This window comes from Myripristis murdjan, chromosome 10 (genome assembly GCF_902150065.1).
Source record: "Myripristis murdjan chromosome 10, fMyrMur1.1, whole genome shotgun sequence".
NCBI lineage: Eukaryota > Metazoa > Chordata > Actinopteri > Holocentriformes > Holocentridae > Myripristis > Myripristis murdjan.
This window is the reverse complement of record NC_043989.1, coordinates 18,045,002-18,059,793: the sequence shown is the minus strand read 5'-3', so window position 1 is coordinate 18,059,793 and position 14,792 is coordinate 18,045,002. Positions and strand designations below refer to the sequence as shown.

General features: G+C 41.3%; 1 protein-coding gene across 2 annotated transcripts in view; it reads right to left on the bottom strand.

Moving 5' to 3' along the window:
* The window catches only part of pdlim7 (PDZ and LIM domain 7), a 32,610-nt gene that overhangs the window by 4,902 nt on the left and 12,916 nt on the right, over nucleotides 1-14,792 (bottom strand). For both annotated transcript variants that reach the window (XM_030061348.1, XM_030061349.1), the window contains exons 4-7: nucleotides 13,259-13,286; nucleotides 12,007-12,203; nucleotides 696-748; nucleotides 189-429 (exon numbers count right to left, since the gene is read on the bottom strand). In XM_030061348.1, coding sequence (XP_029917208.1) covers nucleotides 189-429; nucleotides 696-748; nucleotides 12,007-12,203; nucleotides 13,259-13,286 — 519 coding nt within the window. The remainder of the gene's footprint in view (nucleotides 1-188; nucleotides 430-695; nucleotides 749-12,006; nucleotides 12,204-13,258; nucleotides 13,287-14,792) is intronic.

Here is a 14,792-nt window from a genome sequence, read left to right as displayed (position 1 = left end):
TTGGTTGAGTAAGTAAATTTACAGGTGACATACTGGCTTTCGTTGTGTGTGTCAATTTAATTATCTTGAATTTAAATAATCTGACACATCTCTACAGGGGATTCCAAACACTGAGAGTGGTGTTTCCTTCTGTTGACACTGTAACAGATCAACCTGAGGGAGTCAGCACAGATGGAGTGCAGTCTCACCTGATGATTTTGTTGCAGGCGCCGCATACAGGGGTCCTCCCACTGTCCTCAGGTGCCTGCTGCGCCGCCTGCAGGATGGAGCTGCGACTCTGCATGGGCGTTGGCTGGGCTGGCTGCTGGTGTTGGGTCAAAACGGTGCTAGTCTTGTCTGGCCGATAGCGGTCCGCAAAATTTGGATCAGTGACCCATGGCGGCCGACAGGAAGGACCCGAACTGGCCGTTGCTGCAGGGGTCTTAGACACTTGTACAGAGAAAACAAGAAGACCATACCAATTAAAAAAAAAAACTGACTGACTTTCAATTTGGCAAAAGTACTCCAGTTTATTCAAGATTTTATGCAATATACACAAACACGCACAGACACATATTCTGCTCCAGCTTGCCTCGGTGTGTTATGTAGCTGTCATGTAGTTGTTATTCATGTATTGACACTTAATAAAAATCAATTAACGCAGCACCGGATGCTGCTGGGCTTCTTTTTACACATCAGCAGGAGCAGAGACTCACCATCTGGTTTTTCTGCTGCCGGGGCCTTGGCAGGTGAAGGAGCTGGCTCAAGGCTGTGGGGAGAAAACGGCTCATTAGGGAAAGGTATACAGTCTCTCCGTTACCATGGTTACTGATCAGAAAACTTCATCTTCAGACGCTAGACATTGTGGCTGTCCCCATAATGGATTGCCATAGATTATCCTGTGTGAGTCATCATCATCGTAAATACAATAGCACGGCGCTGCATTCTTGAACGCAGCGTTTTCTCCTCGTGTGGCAAGGCAAACGGGTGTTGGGCATAGAGGCTTTAGGTAAAAATAATAGATAAACAGATAGATAGACAAACAGATATATACATACATACATGCATAAAACATTGTCAAAATATTGTTTTCTTCTAAGTACATGAAATTTGGGCTGTTTCTGTCCTTACGAGCGATCTTAAATGGCCATTGTATGTTGTTGACATTTTCAGGAAATAATATAATTCAGACAATCAACAGCGGATAATAGACACAATGGTGTGCATTTGAAAAAGCTGTCATGTCTCTGCACCTTCTAATCTAATTTGAGAAACACAAACAGAATTGATGACAAATTGATTAATGACCTGTTTGGCAATCAGAGGCTTACCTTGCGGAGAGGGCAAGCCACGTGACACTTTACACTGTCAGATTTGGCTGCAGAAGAGTTTCAAAATTGCAAGTACAGAACTGTTGAATAACCGAGTTGTTCCTGTGTGTCAGAGTTGTGTTACTGTGTTACCCACAGCGAGCACCACCCAACTGAGAAAAGCTTCAAAACACGACAGAGACGAACAAAAAGAACTTCAGTCGTGAGCCGAGACAGTAGGCTCCAGAGACGTCTTATCTTGGGATAAAATTTAACACTGCCTTAGGCTCCTATCATGTTTACATCATCTACTGTGCCATCCACAATAGACTAATGACAGGTGATGAAATCATTTCTCATTTGCAGAGACAAAAAATGTAGAATATCAATGTGAGATGAGTGTTCCTGCAACAGCCTTGTTCTACTGCAGTGCCTGCTTCTTATTCTCACTTCTCACCATCCTCACCAGCATTATGTCTAACTATCAATTACAGCCGTTATTTATCCAAGCAAGCAGATACAAGAAGTTGTTACAGAGGCTGGAAGAGCTGCCCACTCACACCTGGGAGCTATCAAGCAGGAAGCAGAGCACAAACAATATGCTGTTCTCCAAACAATAAAGCCTGGATAACTAAGAGCATTATTTCCCTTCTCAGTAGGAATAGGAGGGCTTGTAATGCTGGGGACAGAGAGGAGGTCAAGTCTGCCCAGAGGGAGCAGAAGAGTCGAATTAAGGATGGAGAGAACATCTACCAGGAGATGGTTGAAAACAAACCACAGCAAAACAGCGATCGGGATGCGAGGGGTCACTGGCTTTAGGCAGCAGGTCAGATCGACTGGAGCAAGGACAGAGCAAACAAGCTAAACCGTTTTCTCTCCAGGTTTAACAACCGGAGCCCAGGTTAGCTCAGCAGGCCCACCTGATGTGACCCCAGCAAACAGCACACTGACACTGCCCCACCTCTGCCTACTGACCTGGCTGATTTACCCCAGGGAGCTGCACTGTCACCTTTCTTGATCACTCTTTACACCCCTGACCTCAACTCCAGTCCCTCCACCCCTGCTGCAGGATACATCAGTGAGGGTTAATGAGGAGCAGTACAGGAGTCTGGTGGAGAGCTTTGCCAGATGGTACAAGAACCATCTGCAGTTTAACATCACTAAGAAAAGGGAGTTGGTTTTGATTCCTGATGGTACAAGAAACCACCGACAGCCATCAGCATCCAGCAGGTAGTGACGGCGCAGTCCTATAGGAACCTTGAACCTGGACATCAACAGCAAACTGGACTAATGCAACAACATGGAGGCACTGTACAAGAGTAGACTGCTCTTCTTGACGAGGCTCAGTTTTTCCAATATATGCAAAAAGCTACATGTTTATATCGGTCTGTTGTGGGCAGTGCCTCTGCTTGGCATAAGCCTGGACTTAAATGTCAATGGTCGCGTCAAACCGGTAACTTTGTCAGCTTACTGCCATCTAGAAAATCGTGCAATAGTCAGAGGATTGATGTCTAAATCAGATCTAAAAGGGCCTACCCATGTCTTTATTCCCAGCAAATAAGACTGCTATAATAGTCTGTTCTCAGGCTTTTCAAAAAGAAAAAAAAAAAAAAGTCTTCTCTTTGGCAGCTATAACTTATTCAAAATGCTGCCGAGTTCAGACAAAAAACAAGAAATAAAACCACATCACTCCTAAAATCCCTACACTGGTTACCAATCAATCAATCAATCAGAAAACTGATTTAAAAATTTTATTACTTGCTACTACAAATGACTCAGAGGTTTTGCGTCCAAATATATCTAAGACATGAGGGCAGGTCATCTGAGACTGGTCTTCTGGCTGTTTGAAGAGTTCAAAACAACACAGGGAGCTGTGTTTTACCATGCAGCATGGATTTGGAATAATCCTCCAGATGATCCAAGACTCTGACTACTTTTAAATCTAAACTTCAAACTTCTATGTTTTGCACTACTTGTTCTGCCTTGTAGTAAAGCTTTTGCACTCTTACAGTTTTTTCTATATTAATTTAATTGTAGTTATGTTATTCTGTAAAGCACTTTGAACTGCCTCTGTGTATGAAATTAGTTATTTAATATAAAGCTTCCTTGCCAGAGCCACCTCTCCCCCCTGGGCCTCATGCCTCCCTGGGGTGGATCCTTAGGCTGCTTTACGTGCTCTTATGTGAAAACAGCATCGGCCTGTGCATTTATTCCTGCACAGACAGCCTTGACTGGCTGTTGAGGCCAGGTACCTGTAGTTTCTATACAACATTTATGAGGGTTACACCTTTGAATTTCAATGCTCTGCACTTCAGGGCTTTTGCTTACACAGTATGTTTCAGTATATATGTTACACTGTGCATGTGTTGGTACTTCATCTGGAAATTTTACAATGGAATAATAATACAGAGGTAGCATACTGATATACTGATATATGTTTTTAATATGTACGTCTCATTTTGTTTTGTTTTGTTTCTTTAAAATCATTTTCACTTTTTGTCCCAGTACCCTATAACTGTTCTCTGCTGCAGCAAACCCTATTTCCCCACAGGGATCATTAAAGTTTCATCTTATCTTATTTCGAAAAATGTTTCTGACAGTGCACTCCAGGCAACTTGACAAATTCTTCCAGCTGGGCAATTGAGCTCTCTGGCAGAGTACGCTCTTCCAGACAGTTTGCAGCAGACACTTTTCTACCGGTTATCGTCTGTGATCGCCTGTGTGCTGACTTCATATGGTCATTTGTTCAATAATAGCTGTCTAAACAATTTGGAAAATGTAAATTCAGATCAGGCTACCATTTTAGAACTGTTAGCTACATGGGAATAGACATTACAGATAATGTCTGTTTTCATTCTCCAAGGGAAATGCATCTTTTGTTCAAAACATTATGACCCTATGACCATCCTGCTGGCATCAGATTCATTATTTATTTAACACCTCTCATTCATTTCCACTGTCCAGATGTTCTTGGCTAGTTTAGAGATTTCACATGCCAATTTTCTGATTACAAGTTTAAATCTCAAACCATTAAGGCTGTTGCTATGCTACTAGCAACCAACCTGATATTTCTTTTTCTTTTCTTTTCTTTTTTTTTTTTTTGCAGCGTAAAGGCAATGATAGATTTTGTATCTTGCCGATGTGTCTGGGTTTGAATAATTTGCAGCCGTCTCTTTCACTCAAACCATCTGAAAGTCCATTGGTGTGCTTTCAGATTTTCTTATTAGTTATCTGAATTTTAAACTCGCAGTCCCCATGACAAAACAGATTAAGGACTACACAACCACATTTACAGCATAATGATGATGAGAGTGATAACAGAGTTTGTTACTGCCAACGTTTTGATGGACAAGATTCTTTCATCAGACTATCAGATCCATCAAAATGTTGGTATTAATCAAAACTAATTCCCTATCCAAATTCCAAGTGTGTAGCTATTTTTCAAGTGTTGTGTGTAACTTGTCATTAGCTCACCTCATTATTTCTGGAGTGCATTTTCCCCAGCCTTTCTTGATAAAAATAGATACAAAAACATAACTTCTCAAAAGGAAATACTTTTAAAAGCTGGGGAAAACTTTTTCTATACAATCACTTCTGTTTGGTATACTTGGTAACTTGCATTCTATATTTTTTTTGGCCTACAATGGTTATTGCGAGTCAAATGGATGACAATTTCCAATGAGAGTTGGATATGAGGAGATGTTTTTTTATATATATTGAAAGTGTGCAGGTAACTTGCGACGGTTGAAGAAGAAAGAGGAAACACACGAAGGAAAGGACAGAGAAGCAAAGGAGTTGTTTTTTTAGATGTTTTATATTTTTGATGACAGCAGAAAAAAAACAAAAGTACAGATTGATCTTCCCTTTCTTCCTTAATGGTTGACGAAGCCTACAAGATGTGGGGCTCAGAAATGAAAACAGTGGAAGATGAAGAACTCAATACATGGAAAAACAGAGCAAAGCAGAAACAGAGCAAGAGGGAGAGAGTGCGAGAAGACGAGAGTTTATAGATCAAAGGAAGGTCTGAACTACACAATCAAAGCAGAATAAAGAACAGAACGGTGCTTCCCACTGCTGAGAACCCACCTCCCACCTCCCTGGTTAAGATTACTCCAAGTAGCACAGTGTGAAATGGGAAATATGGCTACAGACACACAGTGTTTCACAAAGTGTTGACAGCACTTGTCAAGTCACAGCTTCAGAGGGAGATCTGACACTTAGGCTCAGTATGCAAGGTTCCACTTAGGGCTTTGTCATCTAGGCCGAGTTACTTTTTTTTTTCTTTTCTTTTTTCCCCAAACTTCTTTTTCATCCCAACTGTATCTGGAGGATGAATTTGTTAACTGCCGTTGGATAGTTGGCTATCGTCGTCATCTTTGTCATGTAGTCGTTGAGGTGTAGCTATCGCTAGCAGGCTCTGGCTGGGCTCTGCTTCCCGTGACGTCTAGGATGTTGCTCAGGATTTGATATTGAGGGCACGAGCAGACCTGTCATGGTGCCAATCCCTTAGACGGGCATAGCGGGGACTCTGAATCTCAGTGAGGAACTTTTCCCTAACCACATGCAGAGATATGAAACAGAGATAGATAAGAAAGGGGATAGATTGGGAAGGACAGAATACGTAGGAAGAGTAAGAGAGGGTAGGAAAGTTGGGTAGAATGCACAAAAGGGGAAAGAAGTTGCAGAGAAAAAAAATCTGGTTAAAAGGCATAGACGGAATAAGGCTACAACAGGTTTGGAGTGAAAAATGAAGAACAGTCAATTATGATCTGCACCGAACCACTGAAGTCAAAAGAAATCCACTAATGATGCCATGAAGCAGATGAATCCATATACTACAAATACAAAGGCTTGAGCACAACTCACACCACACGTGCAAGTGTTCAAAGCAGCTAAAATCCAACTACATGTAAGAAGCGACACACAGGGATTTAAAGGTGCAATATGTAAAATTGCCAAGACGTGAGGACCCAGTTTAGACTCAACTGCTACAAAAAACAACAACAGTAAAGACCCTTTTCACCCAACTGATGAAAAAAACTTTGATGTTTGAGTCTTTATGTTATCATTGGCTGGACTCATTGATAAATTATTATGCTTTTTCCCTGTTTTTACCAGTTGAATCTAAACAGCCGTCACTGCAACGGATCCTCAATTTTGCCTTGTGCACCTAGTGAACTCACCTATTTTTTTTTTTTTTTTTTTTTAATATTTCCAAACTGAAGCTTACGCACACACACACAAACACAAACACATGCGTGAACACTACAACACATAAGCTTGTGATATGAGGAGACAAAAAAAAAAAAAAAAATTGCTCAAATCAACGGCACTCGATCTTTACCTGGACCTCTTCATGTTTTCATCATCTGGGTCCTGCACTGAGAGATCCAGGACAGACACAAATCAGAACGCCTCTCTGCTTTACATTGAGGCCGCGATAGTTCACTTAGTTACACTCACTGCTGGCCTCCAAACAGACAACACTCAAAAACAGCTGACGCCAACCCAAACATGAAAAATTATAATGGTGCTGCTCTTACAGGCATTGTTTGGTATGACACAAATCATGTCAAGTGCATGTACATCTGTCATTGCAACGGTTATAGTCGTGGAAAAAATGCTGTCCCTGAAGACAGCAGCTGAGTGATGGTGTTTGAGGGTGGACTCTCTTCATGCCTGAAAAACTGACACCATTTTCCCCCTCCATTCTTTTCTGTGTCACTCACAGTCCTGTCACTCTCTCTGATGATCATCAGATCAACGCCTTTGCATGCACTCTTAACCTCCTCATAACTACCAGAGACAACCCCCCCTCCCCTCCTCGCCACACACACACACACACACACACACACACACACACACACCACCCCCTGTCTCTGTAGTGCATGCCAGGCCACATCCTTGACATCCCTGACTTACTGAAGTCGGTGCCTGTGAGCTGGGCCAGGATGCGGAAGGAGCGGGACTGAGTAGTGCCAGTGCGGGGCTGCCAGTCCTGAGTGTCCTCAATCAACCTCTTCTTGCTGCGGTCATTGGGGATGAAACAGGGCACATTCTCCACCCTTAGGCCATGCCTGTACACACACCCAGCAGCAGCACACAGCAGCCCCCGGTTAAAACAATCTCCCCCTGGGACCAGTCACTCGCATCAGCCCAGCTAATCAGGTGGCCTTAGAATTAAGGACATCCTGAACAGATCATGCAATGCTTATGTAGGTTGCTTAGTATTACACTCACACCATATGCAAGCTAATAAATGCTCATTACTTGCACTTCTCATGGGCATGTTGCAGTCTGACACTACTTCATTAGAGATCATATGCTTAACTCTCATTAGAATCAATGTGAGAAAAGCTGTCAGACTATACCTGCCCTTGTGTTTGTGGAAAACGCTCTAGATTTCAGCACAGACATTCAAAACTTTTAGTTCAACATCACAAGAACTGCATCTCATTTAAAACATGTTGTCTCAAAGCCATTACACATTAAGTGAAGCATGTATTCATCAACAAGTAAATAGAGGATGACAGATGCATGGTTACTAATGGACTTGTTTCATGTCTCAAGTCTTACCCAGTACCCTCATTTCTACCCTATTTGTAAACCTGCTCATCTAACCCACTCGAGGGTAGGGATGCCACAATAAAAGCATTTTGGTAGTTGATACCAAGAAAGAATTCCACAATTCTCGACACCTGATGCAATTCCGCAGCAAAAACAAATTAAGGCTAGATTAGAACAACAACACCGAGTTACACGAGCAAAACTGACCTGTAGCCCTCAGGTAGAAAGCAAAGCAGCCCGACAAATTAGAGGAACTACATGAAATGTCCTGCTGTAACAATAACAATAAATATCTGCAGAGAGAAGTTGTTTCTATATTACCAATATTGAAAACAGTCGTATCGGTACCATTTTCAAAACTGTGGAATTTACTTGGTACCTGAGAATCAATTCTTGTGACATCCCTACCAAAGATAATCACCTCTTCTGCCCTATTATATCTGGCATGGCCATAATAACCCAGTAAGCAGACAGGCCAGCCTGCATGCAGCTGCCCCTTACTTGGACTGTGGATACATGTCATCATAGTAAGTTGCTTCACCCCTGTAGAACAGACCACAGATTAAGTAAAGTATAGAAAGTTGGAAGTAGGAGAGGAAAACAGTAAATGGTAAAAGAAGAGATGTTGCTCGGTGAGGACAGATCTGAGATGAAGCAATATATTTCTTTATAATATTTCATTATAACATTACGGCTTGGGACCTGCGTGTAACTTCTAAATTTGTCCAAAACAATGCAAATCTAATGAGGATTCACATAGTAGCACAGATTCAAATAGAGGTTGGAAGTTACATGAGCATGAATAACAATTTGACAGGCACACAAGCATTTGCTAATTTGCAGCGAGGTGAATGAAAGAAAAGAGTTTTACTAACTTGTCAAGAGTTTCCATCTGCACAGTTAAAAGAAAAGAGAGAGACAGAGGAAATGAAAAGGATCAGAGTTCAGCTCCGCAAAACAAGAGGAACAGAACATGTCAAAAATATGACAGCAGATGTGCACAGTAGGAGAGAAAAAAAAATCTGTAGGATGCAGAAAACATGCAAGAGGTGACAAAAGAGACAGGCTGTTATTGTCAACAGGCTCTGTGAGAGAAAGACGATATTGTGGGTCTGTCAAATGCACTCTATTCTCTTTAGACTGTCACTCTGACCCAAAATGACTCAGCAGGTTCAGCACAAAACCTTTGACATTCTGCTGTTCTCACTTATGTACAACAAAAAAACACTTAAAGCTGTGTCAATAGGATTGGTATTTGCTAAAGAAACCTAATCTAATTTCTGTGCCACCCCAACAAGTCAAATATTTCCAATTTGTGCTCTAATACCCAGTCGATATGATAAATGTCACAGCAGTGATGTGTCACGGTGTCAATGTAAACTCTGTTCAAATAGCATCGCAGCAAACCAGCTTCACGATCATAATACTAGACTATCTGTGTGTACTAAACTGTATTATTGACAAGGTCTGGAGCCATCTAGGAAATTTGACGAGCCAATATAAGTGGGTTCTGCTCTTTTTGGAGAGGGCCGGAGTCCCAGTCCCAAGACAGTGGAACTTAAAATCTATGTGAGGCATCTCCAAGTAAGGCTGCTTAAGTAATCCTGCACCGCTGCAGTAAAAGCACTTTGAGAACTCAGCAGATTTTATGAGTCTTGAGTGAGGCTAAATACAGCAGCAGACATCATCTAGCCTTTGCCAATAGCCAGACTAGTACCATCCCCCAAATTGCTGGATCCAGACTGCCCTGCCCTAAAAGACCACCGTGTCCACTTCAAGGGGACACTTCAAAGAACTGACCATTTCTGCTCAAAAACAAGTTGATTCAAAACTGTTTTGATCAGTTCCAGGAACCCTTGTAAAATCTTGACATTTTCCAGTCTGTGGTGCCTGTAAAAACTCAGTTGAACATTTTGGTGCACCATGATAAACACACAAGCATGAGAACTGCAACTTTGTCTCGTAATGTTCAAGCTTCCTCAAAGATTTACTTGATTTTTGGTCATAGAAACAGTCCACATTAACATCTGTCTAATACATAATGATAAAAAAGGGAGACACCTGTCTCAAAACATACAAAGGCATTATTCTTTCAAAAACAAGTGAATGCTGGAAATAAGACCTACAGTGCTCCACCACAAATAACTCACAGATACCCAGCCCATGACCCCATGTCTTGCAATATGATAGACAGACACATAGACAGATAGACAGATAGATAGATAGATAGATAGATAGATAGATAGATAGATAGATAGATACTAAAAGTGAAAACCTATTTCCAACATGGTCCCAGATATTGCCTATTTTTTAGAATCTTTGAGAAGAAGTTGGGAATTTATATATGGAACGATGTATTTTAAATCAAAATATAATAAAAATAAATAAATATGAAACATCACTTTTGTGACTACTTTTTGACAGCGCTGCCAGGCTGTCTATCCATAAACATCACATCTCAACAACGTGGGGTTCATAGAAAAATCCCAACTTTAACTGTCACACTTACCTTCTTGTTTATATTGTTCATACACACTCGACTCATAATTTTGATATTTCTGACAGCACCCTGAAGGCAGCATAATGTTCATGCATTAGGCCAAATTGGTCGCAAATTTATGCGCAACACAATCCGCCTGTCACTGTCAGCTCAGCGTATGAAAGATAGAAGTTAACCAAAACCATATTACAAAGTAAAGTTGGTGAGGGGAGACAGATGGACTCACGAGATGCTGCGAACACACACACTTGTATGAACCAGCCAGTCTGCCACAAAAACACCAAACAGCATGGCCCTATTTTTTTTTGCTTGTTTCATATCAGAGTTGCTGGACTCACTGCCAACACACAGGTTGACCAGTCCATTGGGAAAACTCCTGCTACTGCAGATGGCCAGTCCACCATGCTGTGTCCTCACTAGCTTTTATCATCCTTGCTTCCATCTCTCAGTGCAATCCAAGCTGCAGCTCCATGCCAGAGACACACAGGTTTACAACGGCAGGTAGGTTGCTGCTAATTGGGCAAAATGCTGCCATACTCACGGAAGAGTGGACATTGTGAAATAATGCTTTGCATAATTGTATGCGACTGTATGAGCAGCAGTTACAGCAGTAAGTCCTTTGCTGTGGGGACTTACTGCCATGGCAACAGAAGTGCATCAAATGGGGAAAGTATGTTATTAATACTTTATTATTCTTAAAATGGTCGTATGACAGGTATCCGGCAGGGTGCCAGAGAGTTTTAATCCCTGTGTTATTTCCTACACTATGATAAAAACGGGGACTAGGTCTGGTTAGGCTTCATAACTGCTTAAAATAGAATAGTGTAGCTGATTTTTGACACATTTTCAACTTTTTGTAAATGGAATTTTCACCATCCAGGCATGAATTTTCAGCCAGGAGGTGCCAGGCTGGATATAGCATATATGTGGTCTGCAGGCATATAACTCATCAAAATGAATACCTAAGATTTAAGCATATTTCAGGAACTTAATTTGCTAACCAAAGCAAAAGCATTAGCTTAATCAAGCCTTGCTATGTGCAGCATGTTTGTTTACATCTGCCACAGCCAGTATGACCAGGGCCAGCAACACCCCTTAGGTCTTCTTTAACTACAGCTGTGACAAATTCCTCTTGTTCTCCCAAAAGGTTAGCATATGTCACGGCTAAGGAAGCACTGTTGGTGGATGAGGCTGTTAAGTGTGAAAGTAAACATCAGCTCGCTTTTATTGCAGGTGTGCTTACCCATGACAGGAATAACTGTAAACACAAGTCAACAGTCCGGCTATTTTGAGTTTTTAATTTTTGGAAGAAAGTGGACTAATTAGGATGTAGTTGCTTACTCATCATGCACTTCCGCTTTTTCTCATTTATGCCATGACCTTGGCAATATTCTGCAGTTGTTGTTTTTTTTGTTGTTGTTGTTGTTTTAAAATCATGTTTCTGCCGGCACCAAATTCCAAATTGTATCATTTTTGGACAACAGACATTTCCTTGATCTAATTTAGCTGGGACATCTTCAAGGGGACATTTTCTGATATATCTACTCAGTGCAAATCCAGACTAGATGAACAACTGATATAGCAGGAAAACAACATGAGTCGTGTTTTTGCTTCCAAAGGGAATAGGCTTATATTTGTACATCCACCTACCCATTGTGCGGCTGCTGCATATTGGCAGGGCCCTGTGAGCGTGGAGTGTTAAGTTTAGGTGAGTAGGCCACAGGCTTAATAACAGGACCTGAGTTGGCACTACCACTGCCTGCTGCAAATGGCCTCGCCATCTTGTTAATGGTTGTGCTGGGGGCAAAGGAGTACTTTGGTTGAACAGAGGCTGTGGCATGAGAATCCTATAAGGGTGTGAGAGAGAGAGAGAGAGAGAGACAGAGTAGCACAGCACACAACATGCAGTTAGACATTTTAGACACACAGTAAATGACCTTTCTGCTATTGCACAATCCCAGACTTTATATTAAGCTATTTCCCAGTGAAGTGCGGTATTTTTTTTTTTCTTATAACAAATGATTGCTCTATGCTGCTAGACCAGCTCTGTCAAAGCCAGACGACTTTTCTCTGCACACGGAAGAAATGCTTAGGGAGTGTGAACACAGACCATTGTTTGACAAATATTTGTGTTGGCAGTCACCCAAGGACTATCCAAAATAATCTGCTACTGCTGGTGAAAACTGCTCGACGTGAGAAGTCTGAAGTGTCACATCTGAATGACATGTTTCACTAATGAGTTTTCTTACCAAACACTATGCAAAAAAAAAAAAAAAAAGCAAAAGGTGCAGCCACTTCAATGGAGCTTTGTGGGCATATTATGTTCCAGCTCATTTACCAAAAAATACAGCATGCAGCACAAGGCAGTAAATGACACCATTGTAGTATTCTAACTGTAATGAATAGAGAGATTAGCTTTCAAGAGCCTTCTGATAGTTACACTAAATATGCCACTATCACCCATGAATTGTGGGACTGGGATTGTGCAAGGTATTAACAGGATATACCCCAGGAACTTCTCACAGCAAGATTCACATGATTCCATCCAGAAAACAAGCCAAGTCATCCAGTGACTCACTGGTGCTTTGCTAATGCGTCGTGCATGGGCCCCAAGAGAGCTTGGAAAGTGACTGAATCAGCATGGGTTTAAACACGAGACGACATAATATATTGTTGAGGCCAACTGTGAGTAAAATTTGTGGAGGGTTTGAAATTGCATCATCTGTCAGCATAGTCCAATAGTAGACCATGGAGAACAGGAAAGACTTCCTTTTAAGTGGGACAAAGCAAGCCGAAATAAGCTGCAGAAGCCAATTCATTTTTGGTTAAACAAAATTGATCGCATTGCCAAAGCACCCCAGTCTTCATAGAGAGGTGAGATTAATGTTAAATACAGTCTTACCTTCTGGTCTGCACCCGCCTGGAAAGCTCTGGAAGAAACAATAATTAGGACATAATGTTACATTAAATAAAGTTACATTAAAGCCACACTCACAAAGTTACAGTATTAACTGCTGTAATTTCCAAATCAGAAAAGCTGGCAACATCACAATCAGAGGTATTTGAGACAAACTCTATACTGTTTCAATGCATAATCCCTTTCATGTGATATATAAAATGAACAAATAGTGAGCATTAATATTCCTTTTTTTTGCCTAATTTGTTCACTGAAGCATGAATTGAAAGAGAAATCTATACTGTAGATATTGTAATTCAAACTATAAATGCATAATTCAGAAAAAAAAAATAAAGATAAAAAATAAAAAACATCACTTTCTCTGTGACATGCATTCTCGATTTGAAATGCAATGTAAATTGTATAGTAAATCCATTTGTTGGAACAGACACAATATTTGACTATTTACTGGATGCTAACATTCAGCTTCTTCTTTCTCACGGACAAGCAGCAGGCTCTAACCTGCCTGGAATTTATATACTAGTTCACAGTTTATCTCCAGTTAGAAGTCAGGTTTGTCCTGTGGATTTATTACAAACGCCAGCTCATCACCACTTGAATCTTGTCTTTTTCCCATCAAGCACTGAACCATACTGTGGATTGACTCATCAAACAAAGCATACTGCAAGTGCCACAAGGTTGTTGCAATGCTAAACTCCAATCCCAGGGATCACATTACTGAGCGCCGTCCTTGTTGACTGCAGAAACACACAGGAGACTGCGCATTAAAATAATTTTAGACTTCATACAAAAGGGGAATCCTGCTTCAAATTGCTACTGTAACTAAATAAAAACCATTTCGACTCTATTCTATTTCCTATGTTTGCATCCTCAAAGAACGCTGAAACAGGGTTAGGCACAGATGAACCAGCACTGCAGTCAGTCACAGTCACTGCTTCAGGCTAGAAACGCACACATGCCAACAATGGATATCACTTCCTATGACTATGAGATGTGACTTCCCACTCATATCATGGCCCACTCAACCACCGATAGAGACAGGATGACAACAACGTACGACAGGCCTGTATAGATATAGTGAGAGCGAGAGAGCAGCACAGGAATGGCAGACTGACACGCCTGAGTGTGTCAGAATTATGGGAAACACATGACAAGTCAGTGTGACATTCATACTACTTCAGCCGGAGTACCGTCTTAGAGTTAACCCACATTTTGACAAGCTGGGCTACAGTCAGCAACACAAGGCCTGTGTGTGAGGCCTGATGAAAAGCAGTCAAGATAGCACTGCTATGTACTGTATTTCTTTTGGCAAACTGGATGATTTTTTTTTTTTTTTTTTTTATGCACAGATGATTAAGTCATTCCTTCTGGGAATATGTTCGTTTTCTTTACAGGCTGCCCCAGGCTTTGACCTGGGCTGAAAGCTGATATGCACACCCTTTGTGCAGTCATTTCCCTCCATTTCAAGAGCTGATTTTTCTAGCTCAAACATGCTTTTCTTCCAACCTTCTGTCAGTGA